We start from the raw sequence: 25,581 nt of genomic DNA on the forward strand, positions 1-25,581 counted from the left end.
GATTACTGAACTGAGGCCAAATAAAACTGAATTAATTTTCTTTACCACACTGATCAGTGTCTCAGCTTTGCATTACGTAAAAATAGTTGCTTTTGCTGTTTTTTTACAATTGCTTTCATTATCACATCTATTTAGTTATCGTGCAGATTATACTATTATGTGGACCTTTCATGGCTAAAAATGAGAGTGGAAATCAGCACGATAACTACACAGCATACACAGTTCTAGTCATAAATCTATACACAGTTTTATGCATCTGGCCCAAGGACACACCAACATATGTTCTACATGATAGATATCTGATATCAGATAATATAGTAGCTAATGATGGCCCAGACACCTTTTGTTTAGCTCTATTATGGAGAACAATACAATTCTCAATGGAAGGAGTAAGAAAAGGTCCCTGACAGCTATGAGGAACAATTTCTATTAAACTCTATTATGCAATGACCATCTGGGATGACTTACAACTTCCAAACTTGAGAGGACAGGCATGTGCATCCATCGGGAAATCCTCCAGGTGCATGGGGCACTCTGCATGAATGGTCAACCTGAGGGGGTAGGGAGAGAGAAAGTAGTTCACCAGTCAGGCTGCAAAATGGATCTGGCGGCCATTACAACCACATCATGACAAATGTCTCCATAAACATCATGGAGAGCTTTTTTATCGACAAAAATTTATCGTCACACATGCTGTGAAGGTCCTTGGCAAATTTCATCATCATGCATCACTAGATCATGACGGTTTCTATATAAATCCAAATGTGGTCTGTTTATGTGGGTTAATCTCTGTAGGGGCAAAGGAGCTAACCCTAACCCTTTGGAACTATGATAAATCATCTGACTGACACAGAGCATCAGAGTTTAATTCAGTTGATCACATCATGGCTGAGACTGCTCAGTATGCATCAATATTCGAGTTCAAACATTACAGAGTTCCATAAAACCATCCTTCAGTGAATTCTGTTGCTCATTATTGGAACACAAATTGGATTATCTAAAATAAATTACAAATATAGTCCATGCATCAATTCAGCATTGATGTATTTGAACAACTAGGATCGTAAATAATAAATGAGCAAAGAAAATATAGGTAGTTTACATGGAATTCTCAACTTTAAAACATGTATACAGAACTGAATGTACTGTTGCTCAATACACGAGTAGTTTCTTGCTTGTTTGATCTTATATTTATTGTGCGCCTTATGTAACGTGAACTAAATTCTACAAAGAGTATGATAAAACTGTTAATGTAATGAGCAAGGTCATTTAGTGCTTTTAATGCTGCTTAAACATTCAACAAGTGAAGTTTATTGTAGCCTCACTAAAAAAATCAGTAACATCATAGCAGGCTTTTACAGGCAAACATATTGTTTCTAATTAGCTCCTTGTATTGCCTTTACAACATCCCGCTGCCCTTTTTTCTTCTTTCTTCCCTCTTGGCTGCTTTCTGGTGCTGTCTCATTATTGATAAGTAGCTCAATAACCGCACAAATTAACACAATACAATATAAATCAAATGTGAGCATCGCACTGCTGCATATCACACAGCACTTAAAATCAGCAATTGATGACATACTGTACATCTTACGTCAAAGCTGTACTGACATAATTACAGAAACACAGGCAGGAAAAAAATAACATAGGATTCCTGCAGTCTCTCTGTACACAGGGCTGGCCAAACAAGCTAGGAGGGAGAGTGGTGCATTTCTAATATTCTAGAAAGGAGAGAGATAAAGTGAATATGTCACTAATAGTTCCACTTGCTTGACATAATTTAGCTTGCTTTCCTTGTTCAAACATGTACGACTGAATATCAAACCTGGCACAGTGTAGTAAACAAAGGGCGAGCAATGTCATCTGCTGATGGGGTATGGGTAATATCAAATTAGCATATTCATAAGTTACCATTCATCAAATGAAGAAAAAGTTATACAGTCATAACCAAGTCATTTTAAGGCTATGAGAGGTGGATTAATAATAGCTGGAGTGAGACTGTGTTATAATGTTTCACTTGTATCATTTTGTTTGTATAGCGATGGTGAAGTGAGTGTAAAGTTGTGCATCACTGGACTGGTGGACTGCGATGTTGTTGAATATTATCTAAAATCCTTACGCTGACAAGTCCAGTTAATTTATCTATAAATAAATCTATTCATTCTTGCAAAAGGTTTTGAAGAACATACGCTACTGTGTTTGTGAAGAACATTTAATTTCTCGATATTCTCTATCAAAACAGAGCTCCTGTAGAATTCAGAGTTTGAATTATACTGAGGTGAACTGACAGTGAGTGATAAATGCTCCCACAGAAATAAGACTGCAGCAGCCCTGGCAGACAATAGCAGCTCCATCCGTTCAAAGTAATGATGCCGTCCTGCAGAGTGGAGGCCTTAACAGCATTTGTCAGTTCAGCTGCTGTGGACGCGCTGATTAAGTGGATTTAAAAAGCTGTCTGGAGAGGAGTGCCAATCAACAATGTGCCATGTTGATGCACTCCACACTTTAACTTCCTGTAACATGGATTTAAATTCTAAAGATTTATACCAGTGCAGTGAGCAATAGAAATTATCACTTTCTTCTTTAGACTGATACACACTGATACTTGGGATAATTTTATTAGCTTATCAAAAGAGAAATTTGTAGGTTTGAATGCAAATAAACCTCAGTTCAATGCAATGCAAAAAATATGGTGCCTTTAGTTGAATTTTTTAGTCTGATAGCTAAAAACACCACCAAAAAAGGCTTTTTGGTTTTGTCTGACAAAGATTTATTATACTTCGTGTACTGGGTTCTGTCAACTTATGATACTGCATCAGAATATGTCCGTCTTTGCTACACAGAATTGCCTCCACATCAGATCTGCTCATGTGGGACAACAAAATGAAATTCTTTCACCATTTCATTTTCAGAGTTGAAAGTCAATATTGACTTTTTGTATGAGTATAATAAAGATATGCCTTTTCCGACCATTTCATAGGTCTGATGCCGAGCTAGAGGGAAGGCTGACAGGGAAGGCTGACTGACAGATTCAATGTTTAGAAGAGATTATATAAATGATTTCTGCTTTGGCCCATGTACATTATGGTATTATATGACTGTGAGGGAAGCTGATGCAATTTAGTGTACTTCAGGCATGAAATACACACAGTGGCAATTCTTTGATCAAGTGAGTATATTATTCACTGTGTTGTCTCTGTGTGAAGCATATGAAAGCCTGATTGGCTGCAAGTCATAATCCATCTGTATCAGCACTGCACCATTTTTTGTTATTAATCCATTTTTCATCCAGAGTCATCATGAAGATGACATTTGTACTTGTAAGTAAAATGTTGGAACAACTCTGGAATTGACTGCTATGAAATGTAACATAGACATACAACACATTTCCACCTTAAAGTCAATCTTCTGACCTCTGGAACCATCCGGTGCACTTTTGGGTTATTTTCTCCACTTATAATTCATCGTATAAAATGGCCCAAAATAGTCAAATTCAGCCGATACAATTTATCAGAGCCCAGCATGAAATCTTCAGATGTCTAATTTGACCAGTAGTTTGACTAAAACCTTCAAACATCCTGTTCATTGGCAGAAAAACCCCAATTAAACAGATTTGAATGGCCAGAAGTTAGAATTTGTGTAATTTTGCTTAAAACATTTTTTTAAATGATTATTCGATCAAACTGCTATCTATTTTAATTTGTCCCGTACTTACATTAACATTCAAAGACTTTAAAAAGTAAGAACTTAAATCTCTTTAAGTTGTACATGATATAACGTGTTAAACAAAGTTGGTGAGCATGATGTAGTACACTTTATACCTGCTAAATATCTACATAGTAGCACTGGTCTTATATCCCACAGCATCATTGAACTGTACATACTCACATGTGCTGCAAGAATCTGCAGACTTTTTATGAATCCATTGATGCTTTAGGGTCCACTGGGATGTGAAAAAATTCATCATCAGAGGGTGTATGTGAGGCTCTATGCAGACATTCCCCTCCCAACTAATTTGTTGTGCTTGCAGACCACTATACTAAAAGCGCTCAAATTATGCAACGGCAACGTAAAACCTCTGCAGCCTTTGATCTGCTTTGCATTAATGGAGTGAATTCTCTAAGTGGACTATAAAATAGTTTACCTAGGAAAAACCAATGTGTCCCTGGAGTCTGCATCTGACCATGTGCAGATCCACAAGGGAGTATATTTCCAGTCTTAAGCGGTGGTTTTGACTGAAGAGTAATTACACAAGTGTCTCACCTCATTGTGTAGAGAAGTGTGCCGTTGTCGACGAGTCGTAGCAGTTTGTTAGGAGTCGTCATATTGTGGGCCACAGATTTCTTTCCATTGTGGAAGAAAGTATCAGGAGTCCAGATCTTACTGGCCAGAAGGTTGTTGAGTGGTAGAACCTGCATAGGTCCGTCAAACTTAAGCCTCTCGTCCCTCCAACTCTGGCGGAAGAAGACATCAATAGTGTACTCCTACAGGGAGGACAGTGTGAAGAACTGGTTAACCAGATAACAGTTTACAAAGCTGGACCATGGTGGTGCATACGGCAGATATTCTGATGTGTCAAAGGAGGAAAAACACGGGTATATTGATAACATTGATGGCTGCATTCAATTTCGGTGAGCCAGGTTTAGGGCTCTGGTAATTTGTCTGTGTCTGTGCGTGCGTGCATGTGTGTACAAGGACATGTGGGTCGCTTAATGGAAGAGACTCATTATCAGCTAGATGCATCAGTCAGATCGATGCATGTCCTGACTGTGTCCCAGAATTAAAACTTTAACTGAAATTCATGCTATGTGCATCTGCTCTGCTGTGATGCCTTTTTGGTGTAAATTCAGACATCCTCACCAGTCTGCGAGGGCCCACCATGCCTGACTGTGCAGCCCAAACAACTGTAACTGCTAGCTCTAGGCGTGCAGACAACACATGCATCTGGATAAATCTTCCTTCAGAAAAACAACATGCTAGTAAAAGAGGACCAGGAACAGAACAAGGACACTTGTTTTGATGACAGAGTTTGCAGGACAGTCTGCATTATCTAGTACTCTGCAGTGTGCTGTAGACCGATGACGTGTCCGTGTATGGGAAACGTTGGCACAGCTGAACCAAAAATTAGTATGTACGGAACCACACGGGCATCTGCAGACGCTCAAATGGTTTGCTCATGCTGACATCAACAACATGAATTTCCTATTAAACTATTCCCCAAATGATTTTTTCTTACAATATTAAACTACAGTGAAATTACTGACAAAAACATAAAAGCTATTTATACGTTGTGGGGTCATCACTTGTGGCAGTTGTATATAAAACTTGACACAAAGTTGTTCCCTGCCTTTAAGATCTGATTATCACAAACTACTTTAATAGAAAAATAGCTTGACATGAATGTAAATTGGCCAGCATAACCTCCGTCCAACATGATACACGTGCACACAAATATATGCAGCAAGTTCAGCTGTTGTGGAACCTTAAGCTTTTTTAAAAAGCTATTTATATTGTGAAATTGCTTCTTTGTTAATAATGCAACATTCAGTGTTCACACCTAACACTGGACGGATAAATGGGCTTCAGCTAGAAAATTCATGTTTTATTAACATGCAGCTAAGTCTCCTGCTGTTGTCACCATCACGGAAAAACTAAATAGAATAAAACAAATGCAGGAAGTAACCGGTCAAAAGAAATTTATTTCACATTATTCATTAAATAGGACTTGGGTGTCCTAGCAACAGCTTTTCCTCACCAGCTGTGTGCAGACATGGTGTAAACTCGGAGCAGTTGTTTTAAGTGAACAAGATAGAGGGAAGTGGTTTCTACCTCTTGCAACAGTACACACAGTTAGTAATCAATAAAAGCACGACATACATGTTTCTCTCTAATTTACTCTTTTGTCTTTTTCCTCTTTACACTACTGCTCACATGTAATCTGTAAGTGGCAAATCCCCATGGTGAAAATCTAATAAATCAATTTCTAAATGGCTTTAAGAACAGGAAGTAATCATGCTCAGCTGGAGAGGTGTACAGCTTCCACTCCACAGGGCTCCTACAAACAACGCTGCGTGGACGTCTGTTAATTGATGTTATTGACCTCATGATGGCCTGAAAACTGACAGGACTATAAAATACACTGCATCTGTACTTAATAAAGCCCACAGAAAGCTTCACTGACAATTAAAGGCAAGAATGTGGCACATATCTTCCTTTCCCACTTCTGTTGATGTCTATTTGTTATTTAATTGTAGTCTCAGCTCAGTAATCTCTGAGATGGCCAAACATCAACCCATTTTAACTCCATAAATGGAAACTATTGACTCATGTCTTCAAACACGAAAATGTCTACACTGAGGAACACAGATTAAATGACACTGTTAGAAAAAAATATATAAATAAATAAGAAAAACCCAATTAATTACCGACCAAAGCTGCAGTATAAAAATACATGTAAACATATTAGTCTGATCAAAATTGTACGGTCCATTAAGACTACGTGTCAGCTGAAGCAATTCTGCTCTAATAAAATCCTGATTTTAAAACCGCATCACCATCTGACAAAATCACCTTTTGAATAACTTTATTTAATTTAATTTGTTATTTTATGTGTGACAGTACAAACACAAAGTTTTGTTTCAAGATTATTTCACCTTTTACTGTGAGACCAGGCTACACGTCCACATCAATCAATCAGACTTAAGTAAGAAAATTTTTTATGGACTTATTTGTTTTCAATAAATAAGTACATAAAAGATAAAGTCAATCGTAAACCATACTAAAAGTAGAATGAAATCAATGCATTTACCGACAAGTAAAACCAACCAAAATGTATGAATAAGTGGAAAAATAATAAATAATGGAAATTCAAGTAAAAGCCAGACAATAAAAGGGCTTTTAAAAACATCAACACTCTTTCCAGACATGGGCCATAATTACAAACGACAGGACCAGGAACATAAAGAGTTTTATAAATCGATAAAAGAACCTCACAATCAGTTCTGCTGACTGGTAGCCATTGCAGAGTCTTTGAAATTGCTGTAATATAAACTCTCGTTCTGGTCTTAGTTGCATTTGTGCTGATGAGTTTTGAAGCATTTATAGGTGTGATATACTATTTGTGGGGAGACCGATCTTTTACATGCATTGCATCTCCTTCAGTCTGGTCATGAATTAGACACCAGTACAGACAACAAAAGACTCTTCAGGGAGGAAGAAAGAAGGATGACCTCACACATGGAAAACCAGGACAAACACTATACGGTGATTTATTACTCTGAGGCCTGCGCATATTTGACCAAAACTTTACAGCTAGACTCCAACAAAGAACATTCTATCTTGGCATGGAAACACCATTTAAATCCTCATCACCATAATTACACTGCACTTTTTAGTTTCTTTAATGAGATGCTAGTAATGAACAAACAGACAATGAAGCCATTATTTGTTTTCTTCCTTTGGACAGAAATCTCTTGTAAGCACAAGGCATTAATTTGATGATTGAAAGGGCAAGAATGAAGAAAAGTATAGTTAATCTTCACAAGGCCAAATGGCACAGTTGGTTCAGATGCCAGCTGGTGTTCCTCCAGGGTCTAAGTGATTGATTTCTCCTTGACGGAGGAGACAGATCAGGCTCCTGTCCAACAGTAGTTTTCAAATGTCTTTTTTTATTTACTTTCTAGCACAGAGATTAATAAATGGATTCACTCTTTTAAGAATATCCATGTTTGAATCACTCATTATTTTCCGTTTTGAAAATACGTTCACAAATCCAGAATGACTTTTCACGCCTGTTATACTGTACATTTCCCTGTTTCATGTCTATAGGTTACTTTTTGGCATCATCCTTTTCATTAGAAAGCTGAATATGTGAAGAGAGTGAGTGACTGTCAAAACAGTCCCAGGATGGATTAGAAGTCGACATAGCAAATAAGCTGTACAGCACATGTCTTACATTTCCACAGAAATACACTACAAATATGACCAGTGTGCTGCCATAAGCTTCAGAGACAGCTCTCATGACATAGCACATAAATAACACGGCAGCTCATGCTGCAAATTACAACACGTTAATTTTTGTGTCATCTTACAGCATAGTCCCAATAAAAAATACCCTGTGACCTGAAATTCCACTCTAAGCCTTTTTTGTGTGTTGTTTAATGCAGTGAAATGTGTGGAAATGACAAGCAGAATGTGCCTGAAGTGGCATACCATCCATATGCAGTGTCATGATGTACTAACATAAAGTACAAGGTTGGGTTTTTGTCTGTTTCAGAGCACACCAAATCAAAAAGTCAGGTCGGATTAGTTAATAGCATCATCTTTATCATTGCATATAAACAACACATGAAATCATTCTTGTATATTTAGAAGGCCGTGCATATTTCTGGTGTTTTTTTTTTGCCATGTGCAGCACACACCTTAATAAGCTTAAAAGAATGAGACAAGACATCTGTTTTAGTGCATATTTCATAATAACGAAGAAATCACAGTGCCATAATTTATTATGTCTCAAATGTTTTCACGTCAAGCCCAATTACTCAACACTTTCAGTAAAAGCTGTTGGGATTCTTACTGCAGTGTTTTGCAAACAGATGAACGCAGAGATTATAACATGAAAACACACGCACATAAATCACACACAGAGAAATATTTCCTTTCCTCACATGCTGTCACAGTTTTATGTTTTGATGATCTTGTTTCAGGTCTCTCATGTTTTCAGGTTTCTGGTCATGTTTTTCCCCCTTAGTCTCACTCATGTCACCTGTTTCATTGTCCTCAGCTGCACTCACTCACTAATCACCCTCCTCAGTATTTAGTTTCCTGATTCACTCATGTTCATTGTGGAATCCTCACTACCCTTCATGCCACAGTTAAGGCTTGTTCTTGGCTCATGGGCTCGGTTCTGCAGTCATATTATTTATCCATAGTCTTGTTTTTAACATTTGGTACTTTTGAATCCGGCTCTGCTGTGCCCTCTGTTTTTTGCCTTGCTCCTTGTTTTTGTGTTTTTTGGAATAAACCTTTTTGAATTTCAAAAGAACTGCATCTGGGTCCTACCTCTCACCACTGTTCCGTGACACATGCGAATGAGTGTTGCTGCGGAGAGAAGCAGTGATGTTCTGGCAGGGCCGTGAATGATGAAAATGAAGGAAATAAGGAAACTGATAAGGTGGCAGTTAAGGTAGGATGTAGAGTAGACTTTGGTAAAATTAGTCTTGCTTGAGGGAGGGGGGGGGACACAACCTTGACTGATTTTCCCCAGTAAAGGCAGGAAGGTTGTATCTATTATCTGATGTAATATTAATGTTGCCTTTTATCTCTAAAGAGTTAATTCATTTTGAAACATTTAAATGTCCTCACATTTTAGTTTTAATATCTTCATTCTCAGCACATGTGGATGTTAAATCTGCAGCTTATCTCAGTCATCTGACCTGAGAGTCAGTTTAACCAGAAACACACTTCAAATCTTTACTTTATAAAAGCAGATTTGAGAACAAGTGTTTTGGATTAATTCCATATGCTAACTTATTGTTAAATGATACTGGCTACAACTTTAAGTCCCCTCTGCTAAGAAAAAATGTTTTTACCTGGTTAACGTGTTCACAAGCTGTTTTGTTCCCATATGTTACAGGACATATCACAATTAAAATTAGCCATCAACACTATGGCTGAAGATATAGGATTTTAATCTGCAGAACACTACCCTTAGATTTAGAAAGGTGAGGTCAGACAGCCCTAACACTCTATGTAGATGATGGGGAGGAGCCAGTGGCAACCACTCCGGACTACTTGCTAGGAGAGGCTCTAGGAGAAGCTAGCACATGCAAGATGGAGAAGCAAGTCAGTGTTTTTTTTTTCTGGTTGCTAAAATGGCAACTGTGGCATGTTCTATTCGTGACTGTGATACTGTGAAATCAGATTCTGTAAGCCTTCATGTCTTATCCAAAGATGCTGAACTACAGCAGCAGTGGATTAAGTTATTTGAGGAGATTGTAATGTCCCATAAAATAGAAAAACACAAATATTTGGCCCAAATTTGGCACATTTCAACTGTTTATCTGGGAGTCATTGCGAGTACGAGCTGGCATGTCCCATAAGTAAATGTCTTTTCATCTTTTTTATTTTAAAATTTATTTTTTTTTTATCACAAAATGCCAGTGCAGACTCCCCTTCGCTGGCTGAGGTGGACTGCTGCTACCGCCAGTTCTGGCTGATCGTGTTCAAGCAAGGCAGGCCTGTACTTTCCCTTAAGAGAAGCAGGAAGTGACTCTTCCCTCAAATTTGACGCCACTAGACTACTAACCTTATAATGAAAACTGACAGTCTCATCTGGACGACACCATAAGTGTGAGAAAGCACTTTGGTAAGTTAATTTTACATCTAATATGTTTTCTCTTGGTCCCACTATCGCTCCCTGGAGCCTGGTCATAAACTGGCTGTATTTCTAGGCTGTGTCCACAGTTTCTTTGAGTAAACACACAGGGTCTGTGGAACATCACTCAAAAAAGTCTATGAGAGGTGGCCGAGGGGCAAATATGCATATTCAAAAATTCACTGAACGAGGAGTTGGAGAGTCACACCCAATGCAATGCAACCCCCATAGGTGGCTTTTTCATGGCTAAAACTTAAAATGAAACTTTTTTTTTAGGAAAAAAGATAAGCTATTAGGAGCTAGGAACTGTGCTTATTAGGAACTGCTGGAGCGGGACTTCAATTTTATCTATTTGGGTCAGCTGACTGACTTGACAGGTTTGATTTATGTCCTTTACAAATGGCATTTTGTTGAGCAAAGAATCTGTTTACCAAATGTATTGCACAGAAATGATACGTATGTATGATATATGATGACTTGTTTTTGACTGTAGACAGCACGCCAGATGTAACACGGGGATTTGATTGTGTGGTAATGATACAGATTCCCTCCTGAGGGGAGCATATCTGTTGGGCATGACTCTGCTGGATTTCACTCCCTGGGTATTGCAATCATCAGTCAGAGACTTGATCAATGTTTTAATTACAACTCCTCCTCACTCCCCGACACTGAATTATCCTCTCTTGCTTTGCTTCTCGTGTGCCAGTCACGTTTCCCTGCTGGGAGTCTAACCTGTGTGAGACTTGCAATGAGCTGTGAATCCCATACCAACCTCAATTATCTCCAGAGTTCACAGGCTCCTGCAGCTATACAATCCAAGTATGTTTAGAATTACATTGTGCCGCACTGCTCACAGAAACATTTAATTGAACAAATACATGATCAAAACACATGACATCTTCTTGGGAATAAGACCTGTGATTTAATTATTGAGCAAAAAAAAAGTTAATTTATCATCTTTAAAGCCTTAAGTAAGATGATTGTATTGTGTTTGTCTGAGAAAGGTTGAATCTTGCTCTTTGCTGTATATTTTTTTTCTAGATACCATTGATCTTAATGGTCGGTCGTGTCCTAATGATATGACTTTTCAAAGTAGTTGCATTTGCATCTATCATTGCAACTCTGAAGGATAATTGAGTGCCGTATCTAGATGCTTATTGTTCCAAGTTCCACCCTTGTAATGGCTGTCTAATAGGCTTGTAACAGAGTTGGCTAATTCACACCTGTTACAGGATGACTGTTACTGCTTGCCTCCCTTTGTGCAGTAGTGTTGAAATGCTAGTTTGTTTCCACCATTAAAAGCTACAAAAATAATCAGTGAGATCCAGCCTTCTTTTTTTCCTTTGGAAGATTCCATGATAGCATTTCAAACTGGGTTTGAAAATTAAAACGTACGATTATTGGAGCAGTGTGAGCATTCAGTGCAATCAAAAACATGCTTCTTCTTGAGTTTGGTGTATTTTTAAAATGCCCATAATCAGAACAAGAGGGCTTATTTTAAATGCGCCAGTTATCAAATATGAATCAATCAAGTCAACAAGTCTCCCATTAACTGATTAAATGCAACAGATTTACCACCTATTAAATCTCATTAAGCAGTGGGTGCCATTTACCTGGCTAATTTGATGGCGAACCTTGTTTTTCTTTTTAGTGTATTGTGTTAAATAAGGGGGGTAAAAAGAAAAAAAAACTCAAAACATGTATTTGGCATACCATTCCGTTGATTCCTGCGATTTCTTTGTTTTTGTGAGGAGAGAAAATCCCACTTCATGCTTGTGTGGTTATGAAGGACACAAGTAGATAAATGCTCATCTAAGTTGGGCCAGGATATTCAGATGAGATGCTTATCCGGAATAAAGATAATGTCATGCTTTTGTCCTCTTTCAGTGCGATCGCCACTCGGCTGTAGCGGCTCTGTTTCTTCAGCAGGAGCCAGACTCAGCTGTGGTAATAACTGTCGGCTTTCAAAGGGATTTGAATCCGTCTTTTGACAAAGAAAAATTTGTCTTTTTGTCAGATAGAAGCGTTCAAAGTTATCAGTATGTGCAACTGGGTGTGTCTCTTTGAGAAGCCCAATGAGCTGTTACACACCTGTTTGAGTATAAATCGATCTGTAAATGCTAGTCTCAATTGGATGAACAACAAAACCATATTTAAAAACTAACCCTTCTATCTCCGCCATCATCAGTGGGCTGAACACAGTTAGTCTACGCGATATGGCTTCATGTTCATTGTGCTGTTTGTTTCATGAGCCGTGCTTCAGCTAAAGTTAGGCGTGAACTTGTCTTTAAATTAGCAGTGCATACATTTCTTGTGGCTTGCAGCAAAAATATTGTGTAATCTGAGAGTGAAAGTTTGGTTTAAAATAAACAAAATCCTTAAAGGTACCCCACAGAAAAGTTATATTTATGATTTTATAACCAGTGTGTGAATATAAGCATTGTTATATCATTGTTAGGTTCACCATGCTGTGTTGTGAGTGTATAAACACTCTTCTGTGGGTTTTTCTCAATTTTCCACATTTTTCCTTTGTTATGCTACCAAATTCTATACTATTAACGGGCAACTAACTTTAGGCAGTCGACATATGTCTGACTGCTCATCCACATGGAATCTATGGATGCCAAATCTCCGTAGCTGACAGTATATCTGGGTGACTAAAGTAAAGCCATTAGATTAGAAACTGAGATAAAGAGTGAGACTCTACACAAAATAACCATGAAGGAAGTTAAAAAAGTTTCTATTGTATTTCTATGTACAATTTCTTCATTTGTAATCTCGTATTTCTTCAGTCATTTTCATGGGTCATTACTTTCATTCTTTTTCAAGACAAAAAAACTATTGTGAGTTTTCAGACTTTTGAAGTGAAGCTGAATTTGAGACGTTTGGATTTTGGGTAAGGAAAAAGATTACAGAGGAGAGTAAAGAGATAAAGTACAGCATTTCAGGAAACTGCACTGGTTCAAATGTGAATAGAAACCAACCCTTGCAGTTTTCCTTACATTCGTGGCAATATGAGGGTGAGGCGGTGGTATTTGGTTGATTGCAATTGGAAACTTTGACACTTGATGTCTCTAAAGCTTACAAACAGCTTCTTTAAAAGGTGCAATAAAAGGCCGCTGGGCATCCTATGAGAGCAGCAGAATCTATCCAAAACAAAGGTGAGACTTATCATTCAGCTTAGACTTCAAAGATACTACTGAGCGCACTGACTTAGTTTACTGAAGTTTTCAAATCCTCTTACAACTGGCATGCAATTTTTCAAAAACACAGGGGGTTTGGAACACAAAAAGCTCTGTACCTGCGGCTTTCAAGTTGTTTCTGCCCTGCACATGAATCATATTGTGACGCTGGGGGAAAACGTTGACCTGTATCATGAGTGGGGAAAAAAAAAATGAAGCCCTATTTCAAGAACATAGTTTTTCCTGAAAGGTGCTTTAAATTCTATGTGTGCTGTATGAAAAAGGGACTTAATTGGGCTTGCAGGTCTTTGAACAAGGGCAACATGATTGATATTGAATCCAGGAGTTCACCTTCAAATTTTAGAAGCACAAACATCCATTTTCTTTGTAAAGACCTTGAACCAATCAATTTTCTGAATTTTAAGCATGCAGCTGTTGGCTGAAAATTTCATATCTCAGAGGTGTTTACTCATAGAAAATATGAAGTCCTAGGAAGATCAGACCATCACTGATGTCTTGTCAAAACAAGTTTCAGCCCTAGAACATGTGACAACCTGAATTGCTTCCCATCAGCACCGGCCTGTCAAATCCCACCATAAAACAGGTACATGTGCCGCAACACTGCATGCATGCGAATGAGATGCGAGTCCGCAGACTCACTGAGAGGGAAGAGGAAAGACGGAAATGAAAGACTTAAGGTAGATAAACACGTCCACCCACTTACCAGAGATCAACATCAAATTCGTAACCTACATTCTGGGTCTTGATGTGAAAATCTATAGACATTTTCTGTGGTCAGACACAGCGCTGAACAGCAACCCTTGTATTTGTATACATACTTGTATAGCCCAGTATTTGAGTATAACATAAGCAGTTAGCTTCCCTCTTATTGTGATAAGAAACACTAAGGCAGATCTAGCATATTGGAGTATGGTTGAAGGCTGAACGAGTGGCCCCTGGGGGTGAACGAGAAGCAGACATTTCTGGGACACTTGATGTTACAGAGATGGGTAATTGGACCACTGGATGTACACAGCATAGAAGTATGACATGCCAAGTGTAGTGAATGTGCTCTGTCTAGGAACATCGCAGGTTTAATAATCTCTCAGAGCATTTAGATGCTTCGTTTTTAGCCATGCTAGCAGCACGACTCTTGGAATAACAATGTCAGTCAGTTGAGTACTTCGGGCCAGAAAGAAATATCTTAAAGACTATCGGATGGAATACCATTAAAATTTGGCACAGACAGTTCTGTGCCCCAGAAGATGGAATCTAATGACTTTTATCTTGTATAACCGGCCAGTAAAACTGTCAATATATATTTTCACTGGGATTTATTGTTACCAGATTATGAATCATATATACATACATATATAAATATATATATTCATATGTATGCAGTAGAGAAAGAATAATTGGCCTGAAATATGTTCCCTATTGGATGTACATTACCTTTGAGCCTTCAAATGGCACTGCATGATAGACAATCATGTTACTATGATCAATATAGCCACATGGGCTTGGGACTACCTTGGAAATCGATTTTCACTCAGCACAATCTGCGGCTACAGGAATGTATGTCGAATCAGTATTATGCAGGAAGGAAGTCATATATCTTTACCTTCTCAAATACCTTAAGGATTTGCCATTTCCTGTCTTTCAATAGACCTACAAAACTGGCCCACAGTTTTGTTTCCCAGAACAGTCCAATGCAGTGCTTTATACTCTGTCCCATTCCACACACATTCAGTCTGGTAGCCTGGAAACTCATGATCCAGAAAATAAACACAGGACCCCGACCTACTGTAGATATGCTTTTATCGACTCTGAGAACCAGAACTTGAGTCTTCAAAGCCCAAATGCACAACTACAAAATAACTTGCCCCTTCAGCACCTTGCATTTTCCCTACATGTATCAATAAATTGGGTCCAGCTCCCTGCTCACTATGTGCGACAGTCCTCTTTATTCTGTGAACTCTGAAAGAAAACCGAGACTCCTTCCCACACACTCACCCTTAGAAAGTGCCCACTGTTTTGTAGACCATTGTTAACTGAATTTCAAACCTCTTATTATTTAAGTCACAGTCAAGACCTACTTTTTTAGTGCAGCCTGCCATTCACATTTGCTCAATGTACTGTATAATTACCAGACTTGTCTTGTCATCCTCTCCTCTCTTTAAAGGACGCAGCTGCCCAAAGAGCTGATCTGTGACCGGCTTTTCATTCATGTAATCCTTTACAAGAGAACTAAATTCTACCTTTTGTGAGGATACTTTTATGACCTTTGTGGGAGTGAATTCTTGGAGTAGAGAAGGAAGACGGCATCAAATGTTTGATGCACTGTTGTCACTAAATCAAACAGCTCAAATTTCCAATGACTACATGAATGAGCATCTTGATCTTTGTAATGTGTTTGCAGTTAAGTTTTGCCCTGGTGATGATCAGAAATATAGGCAATATAAAGATGCAAAACATTTCATATGTTAATCTTATTTGACCACATACAGGAGCAGACAAGAACTTGGCCTGTACTGACACTGATTACAAGACAAAGAGGTATGTGTGTATGCAGCAGATTTCTGTTTTCACCTCTGTTTACAGACAGAATACAAATGCACTGACCTCAATATCTGTAGAGCTTTTCCAAACATTACAAGTAGGTTTCTGTGTCCCGTGCCATTTTCCGTTTATTCATACTCCTGCCAAGTGGAGCATGTAAAAAGAATAAGACTAGACCCAGAACTGAGCTCTGAGGGACCCCAAAGGTGAAATGTCTACAAAAAGATGAAGTATTATAATAAAGTGAGGGAGCCAACACATTGTCTCAGAGCTAACCCAGAATACTGTGCTTCACATACTTTATCTTCACAGTGACAGGGATGGGCTCATACAGGTTTCTGTTCTGAGGGCACGGATGATTTCTCTTTCTATATGAAGACTTATTTTGAGTGTTTTCTTTTTTTTTTTTTTGTTGGATGAAATCCATTAGTGTTTGTGTCTACATAGTGAAATTATATGAGGGATTAATTTCTTTTAGCTCTGTTTTTTTTCTTCTCTAACTCCTCATGGAAATGTTTGGCTCTTGAGCTGCTAAACCCACCACTGTTTTCACTAGCTAGTCTCTGGCCCAGTTAACAATTAGTATTATTATGTGTCCTGATGAACTGATCACAAGTGGACAGCACTACATACACTAAATACACAACAGATTGATGTCAAAACCAGATCCAATTGCTCATGCTACAATCAGATGTTGTCTAGAAGTCATTTATCTACATCTGTTTAGTGCTCTGAACGTAAATGTGTCCAGGGTCACACTGAAGACTGACTTGATTAACTGACTTGACTTAATGCAAGCAGAGGAGTTATCACCAACTTTGCTGGTTTCCAGAAATAACAGATTCAGTAAAAAGCAATATAAAGAAAAGGCACAACTGTCAGCTAATCTGAAATAATGCAACAGCAATCTGTGTAATAAAAAAATCACATAAAAATTATACTTTTTCTGGGGCTAAAAGCTTTACTGAATCAGATTGTCGGGACCATTTTAATGAGAAAATATTGATCACTGGTCTACAAAAGGCTTTATAGGCGAGTTGTCTCAATAGTGTAATTTTTGCATTGTTAGTGTTCATTGTACCAGTTGTAGTAAACAAATTTTAAAACGCTTAGCACAAGTCACCTCACATGGATTGCAGCTTGCAGTTACATGCGAGCTAACTGATGTACAGCACTTGTGCTGAGAGCAAGGTGGGCAGAAGGAAGTTGACAGTCTTTATGCTGTTGGAATTCAAGATATTACAAGTTTGAGTGTGTGTCTTACAACAAATATGTATTTTATGCTCATTCTCTCATATCGAGTCTGTTACACAACTGCTTTTATTAAAATGCTTGTAAATAGTTCTCCAATAAATGTGGCTTAGCAGAATCTGAACTGTTTTAATGTCTGAAGGATACAGCTCAGGTCACTGATTGTATTTGTTCATGGATTGTTAGTATTGGTCAGCTGAATTTATTTGCATACAGAGTGGGTTATTGAGACCTAATCACAAATGGTCCCTGAGGAGGCATCTGAATGCCAGGTGGGAGAACTAATATTTGAAACTATCCGCTCCAGGATACACACTAGTACCAAATGTGTGCAGGTTCTCTTACAATTGATGTGGAGCAGGTAGTAAAAAATGTGTTTTAAAGTTTTTCCACTAAATGTGATGTGGTTGAAAAATATGCCATGGGAGAATTCTGGCAAAAAAAAACAAACAAACATATTTCTTAGTAAAAGGAAGAAGGGACGGTAATAAATTTCAAAGGTTTTGGAAAAGTACTGCAGAAGTACACACAGTTATGTTAAGCTATTGTGCATTTGAGATGGATGATCATGTCAAAGAAAGTCAAAAGCTGAGAAATATTGCTCTAAAGTGGAAACAGTTGTTGTTTAAACTCTTTGTTACCCTTATGTTGCCAAAGTTTCCACATCCTTACATGGTAGTATTGAAAATTTGTAACAGCTACAGCTGTTGTAGCAATGCTTCATGCAACTCAGAGGTTTGTGTGGAGCTGGGTGCATATATTTTTGCATAATATATGTTGTTAAATTATATTTAAAAAAAACTTTGAGTGTTATCTTGAAATGGTCACATGTCCCTTCAAAATTTTCAATTTGTAATAAAATATGTCCTTGTTGCCATGGTAATGTGTAAATATGAAACACCATGCTCCAGAGAATCTTTACCTTGATGCCCCATTTCTCAGGATCAACAATTCCTTATTTACAGATGAGATCTGCACAGTAAATCAGCAGATTAGGAGAAGTCATTGGGTTCTGCAGCACAAGGATGTGGGGATATTTTCTACTGAAGCACATGCATTTAAAGGAAAGTAAAACATATGTGGTAAATACCATTATTAAGACAAAATAACATTGCTTTGACTATCAATTTTCCTCAGGAAATCCTTGTTGACTTATGTGAAGTCTGAGTCTGACAGCATGAAGATGAGCTGCTCCAGACAAGCCGGGTGTAAAGCCATTGTAGAAACAGCTGTCTCATGAGACCCCATACAGGCTGTCGGGCCAGTTCAGCGCAGAGCCACATAAACCACCGAGAGCTCAAGATGGTGTATTAGAGATGCATGATCAAATATGTCAATTGCTGCATGAGGTCCTGAGACAAAGCATGAAGCATGTCATCCAAGGCTTGTGATGGAATGCTCTGTAATAGTCTTCCTTGACAGGAAAGCACTTTGACTCTGAATAACTTGATTCAAAACGCTTTGGCTGATGTAATACAGAGTTATAAGTGGGAAATTTTCCTGCGAGTAAAGACAATATCATGGTTGTTTTTCCCCCTCCTGAAGTTAATCAACTGCCGCAGGACAAACTTTCATGGCCAGCAGCTGCCATCACAATGATAATTATAAAGCTCGTACAAGTGACGTGGATTAGATTGCTGATTTCATGTTTCACAGTTCTGATCAGTGAAAGAAGCATGGAAAAGAGAAGGATACCCACCATGTCGGTGTCAGACACAGGCCCAAAACTTGTCACGTAGATGTTTGTCCTCACTTCTGTCACACTCTCTGAAAACAGACAACAAGGACAAAAAAACAACAACAAAAAAACAGGTTTTTATGAAGTTTCAAGATCAGAACATAACTTTGTTGTCAGTACAGTGATTCATCAAAGCCCCTCTGCAGGTGACTCCATTAAATAAACACTTTTTTTCAATGTCTTTCAAAGTATCATAATTGGTTTTCTGTTGTTTTTTGCTCATGTTGACGGGGTTCAAATTATGGTGCAAAACTGGCTTGTTGATAGATCAGATCTTTCATTCAGCAGTGTTACTCCCAGTCCCTCTCCACTTCTCCACCAAATTGAACCATTTTAGAAAAACAATACTAAAACTAAACATTGATAGTAAGCAGAGGTAAAAGGAATGCTTTTCTCTCCGCAAAGCTTTTTTGTTTCCAAATATAAATGCTTTAATTTAAACCAGGTTATATTTTAGTCTCATCTTCCACAGCCTTCTGGTTTGTCCACATGATTTTTAGCAAAGTGCATGAGGACAGCTGCATTCCTTTTCCAAAGGCAGTAGCCTTCTTCTTTTAGCTGTGGCATGGGAGTGGTAAATGGACAGCATTTCTATTTTGCTTTTCTAGTCTTGTTGACCACTCAAAGTGCTTCACATAGACACACATGCACACACACTTAAACAGTACTTCTAAGTTTATACGGTCCTACAGCCAACCACCCTTCCTTCTGTGCTACTACAGCCCCTTTGACTACTGATGCATACTTTTGACGTTTAGCGCTCTCCTGTTGGTGGACTCTGACCTAACCTAAAGAGATGCCTTCAGGTGGTTGGAAGTTACCTTGACAATTACTCCCTTTGTCTCATGGAGTGATCTTTGTTTGTCAGTTATCAAACGCGTGTATTGATATTTCAGAAAATTGTAACGCCAATGTGTATGCATGGTTAAGTTGTGCCTCGTTTCTCAGGGTAAGTGCCCACTGAACCTTCGGTGGAAGGTTGTGAGTGACAGCATGATATTAGATGGACCTTTTATTCAAATATGACATCAAGTGATTACATTGAACCAGATTTATATATATAAAAAAAAGCAGTTTAATGCTTTTATATGGTTCATTGCCACTCTTAATATCTTGTTATTGGTCGAGTAACTTCTATATGGGAGATAATAATAATTATTAGGCTTTATTGTAAAAGAATGAGTTGCAGCCCAGCTTTAGACCCAAAAGCTGAATAATAGTAATGAATCAGGTATACAGACATATCTGAAGCCATGAATAAATGTTTGAAGACATAAATAAAGTTATTTACCGTATTGAATTTTTTTTAGGAAGTGGTTATGAAGTACATGTATCATCAACTCATTGTATCTAGTTTAAAATTATAAAACTTGATTTTAAGATTCAGGTCAAGGACAGAATGAAATGATTTAACAGATTTAACAATAAATCCATTTCTTTATATACATATATATGTGCATAAAACAATAATCAACTGAATTAACAACAAAAAAAGCCAGAGTCTATTCTATTTTTACCTTTTAAATGATCAGCTCAGCGTAAAGGTTCATACCGTATCAATATATCAGATATATTTTGAAATGCCTGTTTCAGGCTATACTTGACTGGCTATACATGTATTCAGTCTGTTTTTGCTCTAAATAGTGTCCATTCCACTTTCTTTAATGCTAGAACGATAATATTAGACATTTTCCAAAATGTATAGCAGAGCTACTAAGCATTAATAACAAGATCCCCAAGAACTTGGTCCAGGAGTGTTTTTACTCTGACCTCAAATTCAGGCAAAATGTTGCCGTGAGCAACAAAAGATTCTTTTGAAAGATGTTTGTTGAGTAAAACAACCATTTGTTTGGCTTAGGCTACTTTTGTCCACCAATGCATAAAATCTGCTTTGGACGAGAACCAAGTCTGAACCTTTAGAGGATGTCCCTTATGACACAAATTCATTTTTGTGAGTTTGCTCCAAAATCATTGAGCAATTGCAAAGGGACTAGCTCTTTTTCAAATAAATGCTGCAGCCATTACACAACATGTGATTATTACCATACACACATGCACACATGATGATCACATTAATCAAAATGAGGTCTATTGTCGTGTGAATCTAGCATAACTGTTTACCAGGCTTTTCTGCTCTGTATATTCCAAGAGCCAATGTACTTGGTTTAGTTTTAATTATATGTACCATTGCACATCCTGCAATACAAGCCCCATAATTGCTTAACCTGTCATAATGATTCATAGATGATTCTTCTTAATATAACAATGATCAAATTGCTCATTAATCGAGCTAATCAGGACTTTTAAATATGATATTCATTACATGATAGAGACTGCTTCTGAACACTGCATAAATGATTCTGATGTTGCATAAAAAGGGCACAAAAAGAAAGTAGTGAAAAAATATCCTCTCTTCAGCGTGGGCTGGATTGACTCCTCGAGGGCAATTGTGTAAAGCGGCTCTTGGACCACTGGTGAGACAAACTGCTGCTCCCAGTGGAGCAACAACGAGAGATAGATGAGGCTTTTCTCCAAAAGCGAATGGATCCTCAGCTCTAACTGTGTCCTAGATCTAAGCGACCACCCACAGGTGAAGTCTCTAATCCTTTGGCAAAGGGCTCCACTGAGGGAAGACATCCACTTCCACATTAATCACTCCTGTGACACAAATGGCTCTCGCAAATATGCGATTATCACAACACAAAGTCAGCAGTTTGCATAGCGGATAGAGGCAGGGAAATAGAATGAACTACCCTGTTTCTGTTTACAACGAAACCCTAGAGAATGGACCAGAACTAATACATGTTACTAAAAATAAAATGAAATAGCATTTTCCAGTTTCTGTCCAGTCCCCTCTCTGCAGCTGTTCCACAGGACTGTTTCTCAGTGGGACAGCCCAAGGATGGAACTGGACAACAGACGCGAGCTCTGTGCTAAAGCTAATCTAAAGCATTAGCAGACTATGATCCTCTTAGAGAAACAACTCTTACAGAGTAATAATAATAATTTGTCTAGCTCATTTTGACAAACGGCTGAAGATTGATATTAGACTATTCTACAGCTCATAATGATAATGAAATGTTGGTTGTTAACTTGAAAAAAGACCACATCTTGCATCTGAGCAACAGTGCAATATTTTGGGTGCCTCAGGCATTATAGTTACAACACAGAGTGTGTGTGAGCTGTTCTCTTAAAAACGCGTCCTTACATTTTTGACGAATAAAGAAATAAATGAATTGAATTTCAACAAAGGATATTCAACGTGACCACCTTTCTGCCAAATTAGCATAAATAATGCTTAAAAGATGGAAATGTCATGCAGTTTAAGCCTTTAAAAATCTGCCTTAAAACACATGTTATTACATAAATTCAAGCAGATAATGACACTGCATGGGGCATGAAACCATATGGTCAGCCTCTCAGACAATGACACTGCTGACCTTTAAGTAAACCGTAAGACAGCAAAGAAGTAGAACAGTGTTAGCTATATTTCTAGCTGTTCAGTGGTAATAATTTAAAAGAAGGGGGAAAAAAATGGAAAAATCAAGGCGCGAAAGATGGAAACACCAGTTTGGTTTCTTCATATCCAGTCAATGAGCGTCATTGGTCATCATTTCCATATCCTTAGAGATATGAACAGATGTCGAATATGACATTAAAGGAGTGTGTTCAGTTTGTCCTTCTGGTTGCTGCCCCGGACTCCAGGTTATCTGCCACACAGTCTGGTGGGCATGCTCGCGGTTCCAGCAACAAGCAACAGAGCAGAAATGGACATTCCAGTTGGCTGGCTGAGAAATAGTAAAGCCTGCTTGAGCATGTGGTTGAGCCTGCTGTTATGCAGTATGTTGTCCTTGGAGGGACAAATATTTGGGAAAAATGGTCTCAATCAGTGGGATTCTCACTGACATCTATGCTTATTTGCCATTTGGACAGGACTGAACAAAGACTTTCACTCAGGGGAAGGTACATTTCTATACCAGGGGTGCACAAAGACACCTGACTCCATTATGATCCATGCTGGTCCACCATCAGTACAACCAAGCCTAGTAGCTACTAGCAGCAGTTAATGACCTTTTATATTTATCAGTGCCAAAAACTACAACTAAAATAACGAATAAATAAATAAACAAAATTAAGATTAAGCCTAAGATTAAGCCTAAGATTAATTCCTCTTCTAAAATCTATAAACTGTACCATATGTTGGATATACATATACAGTTCAACATGTAAAATGCTGTGAACATCGAAACTCTTTAGATAAAAATGTCCACTCCAAGTCTTAGAACCAAACTGATATAATGTTGGCTATTCAACAACACTTACAATGCATCTACATTTCCTAAGAACATATTTCACAGTTTACTACCTGATCTATGTTTTAGGGTTAGGGTTAAAACATATTAACCTCCACTGATTTGCCATTGCATTGATAAGAGCACAACATATTGGCCATTAAGAGTCCTGTTTGAACCAAACATGTGTTTATACATTTAATGTTGGATCAGAAGCAATTTAAAGTAGGAGACTTTAAAGTACCTCTGTAACCTGATAACCTTCATAAGCTTTGTCAAGTGTCAAGCTGCCGACTCTGTTGACAGGAAGGTCAAATTCACTTGCCGACACATTGTTACTTCCTGTTCTTCTCATAGCACATGCATTCACTTGTCCCTAACTTTGAAAATCAAATACATTTTTGCTACTTTTACTTTTAATTTTACTGTAAAACTGAATAAAGCTAAGTTTGAAAGATGTCTGTATTTAGCTATTTAAAAATACTACATCTATTTGAATGCTAAACTTGCACTGTATATTTGCATTTACTTCACTTTTATGTGTTCATATTGTTTACAGGAGTATTAAATAAACATTAATGTTTTCTGGCATCATGGATAAAGGGACATAAATATATATGACACCTTATGATGCCTCATACGCATGTATGCTTGTTTTCATAAGACTGATGGCGCAGTATGAGCAGTATGATGCAGTGAACACCTTGGTGTAATCTTTTTCTGTGTAGGTGCCTGTTATTTATCTAACATATACTGTTGCTTTACCTCCCAGTCCAGGGCGTAGCCTGTTGTCATATCCATCCAACAGCCTGTCCAAGATTCGGGTGAAAATGGTGATATTGTCTTTGCTATCATCGGGCAGAGGCTCTCTATGTCCAACTACTGCCCTGCAGGTAGAGATGGAAAGACAGAGGAGGAGTCAAGAAACAGAAACAATACTATCTGCAAGAAAAAGGCTGACATGTTGTTTCATATGAGACACAGTAAGACTGACTTCAGTATACAATGGTGGGAAAGCCTGTTTTTTTTTCAGCCTGAGAGCAACTAATCTATGTTCTGTCAGTACAAGTTTGTATTTTGAGGCAACAGAAATCAATATGTTAATGATTTAACAACTTCGTGCAAACTACTGAGATCTAATTATTTAGGTATGTTGAATAATTGTGAGTAGAATTTTGACCATTTTGATCAGTGTCTGTTGGGGGTATTAGGTCAAGTTTCCACAGCCTGTTTGATAAATCCCTCACTAAGAACATCAAGGATCTGCCTCAGGCTTCAATCAATATTTGAATAATTTCACCCAGTTGTGTTTGTTTTGTTTTACTGTTTTTACAGTCTGGTGTCTCCATATTTACAGAATTTTGCTAATTAAGTAATTTTCAAATTGCAAATCCTCAGAGTTTTGTTTGAGAGTTCATTATATGCTATCAGCCACTCTTATTAATTTACATGGACCCAAATCTCCTGCCGAACAATACTGAGGTGAGATGAAAAGGCCACTATAATATAGGCAAGCACCCCTGAGTTAATGGGCACCATCTTTAATTAAACTAAAATGCCCATAGGAGGTGACCTGTAATATCCTCGTCAACCACTATTCCAAGCGCTTTTGTGCTATGGCAGACCCAGCCTCACATCACTCTAAGGAAGGAGCTAAAAGGAAGTTTGTGCTTGAATTGTACTCTGATTTTTCCTTAAATGATACTTGAGGGAAATCCTACATCTGTCTTTTCTGTTACGAGAGCTCTCTATCGCTTCTGTCCAAGATCAATACAATGTAAGTATACATGTGAGCTACAACCACATCCAATGAAACACTCACTGGTTGAAAGTTACAACTTCTATGACTCCTGTGCAGTTGTAATGAATTATTATGAATTTGTGATCTTTAAAGTGATAGAAATGTCTGCTCTGACCAGAAAATACTTAGGTTTGAAGCATCTGGGCTCATGGATTTGTCTTGTAAGTGGAAAATGTCAGGACAAAGGTTGGTATTGAAAAAATTGTTACAATTAAACATCAGGTTTCTAGTTTCATTGATTACCTCCACTGTATAATTACGGTTCTCATGGTGCACAATAAACTGACTATAAATACTTGTGAGGTCCTAAAACATAAGCTAAAGGTGTGCACTAAGTAACTATTGAGACTTTATGCTGTCCAAGTACTACTGAGAAACCTTTTGTT

General features: G+C 37.9%; 1 protein-coding gene across 1 annotated transcript in view; it reads right to left on the reverse strand.

Moving 5' to 3' along the window:
* The window catches only part of gabra3 (gamma-aminobutyric acid type A receptor subunit alpha3), a 96,813-nt gene that overhangs the window by 19,129 nt on the left and 52,103 nt on the right, over nucleotides 1-25,581 (reverse strand). Inside the window, exons 3-6 of the mRNA XM_072375433.1 lie at nucleotides 24,160-24,281; nucleotides 19,064-19,131; nucleotides 4,261-4,481; nucleotides 469-551 (exon numbers count right to left, since the gene is read on the reverse strand). Of these exons, the coding sequence (XP_072231534.1) occupies nucleotides 469-551; nucleotides 4,261-4,481; nucleotides 19,064-19,131; nucleotides 24,160-24,281 (494 nt within the window). The remainder of the gene's footprint in view (nucleotides 1-468; nucleotides 552-4,260; nucleotides 4,482-19,063; nucleotides 19,132-24,159; nucleotides 24,282-25,581) is intronic.

The sequence above is a fragment of the Leuresthes tenuis genome, unplaced genomic scaffold (genome assembly GCF_036924035.1).
Source record: "Leuresthes tenuis unplaced genomic scaffold, fLeuTen1.0.hap1 SCAF_21, whole genome shotgun sequence".
NCBI lineage: Eukaryota > Metazoa > Chordata > Actinopteri > Atheriniformes > Atherinopsidae > Leuresthes > Leuresthes tenuis.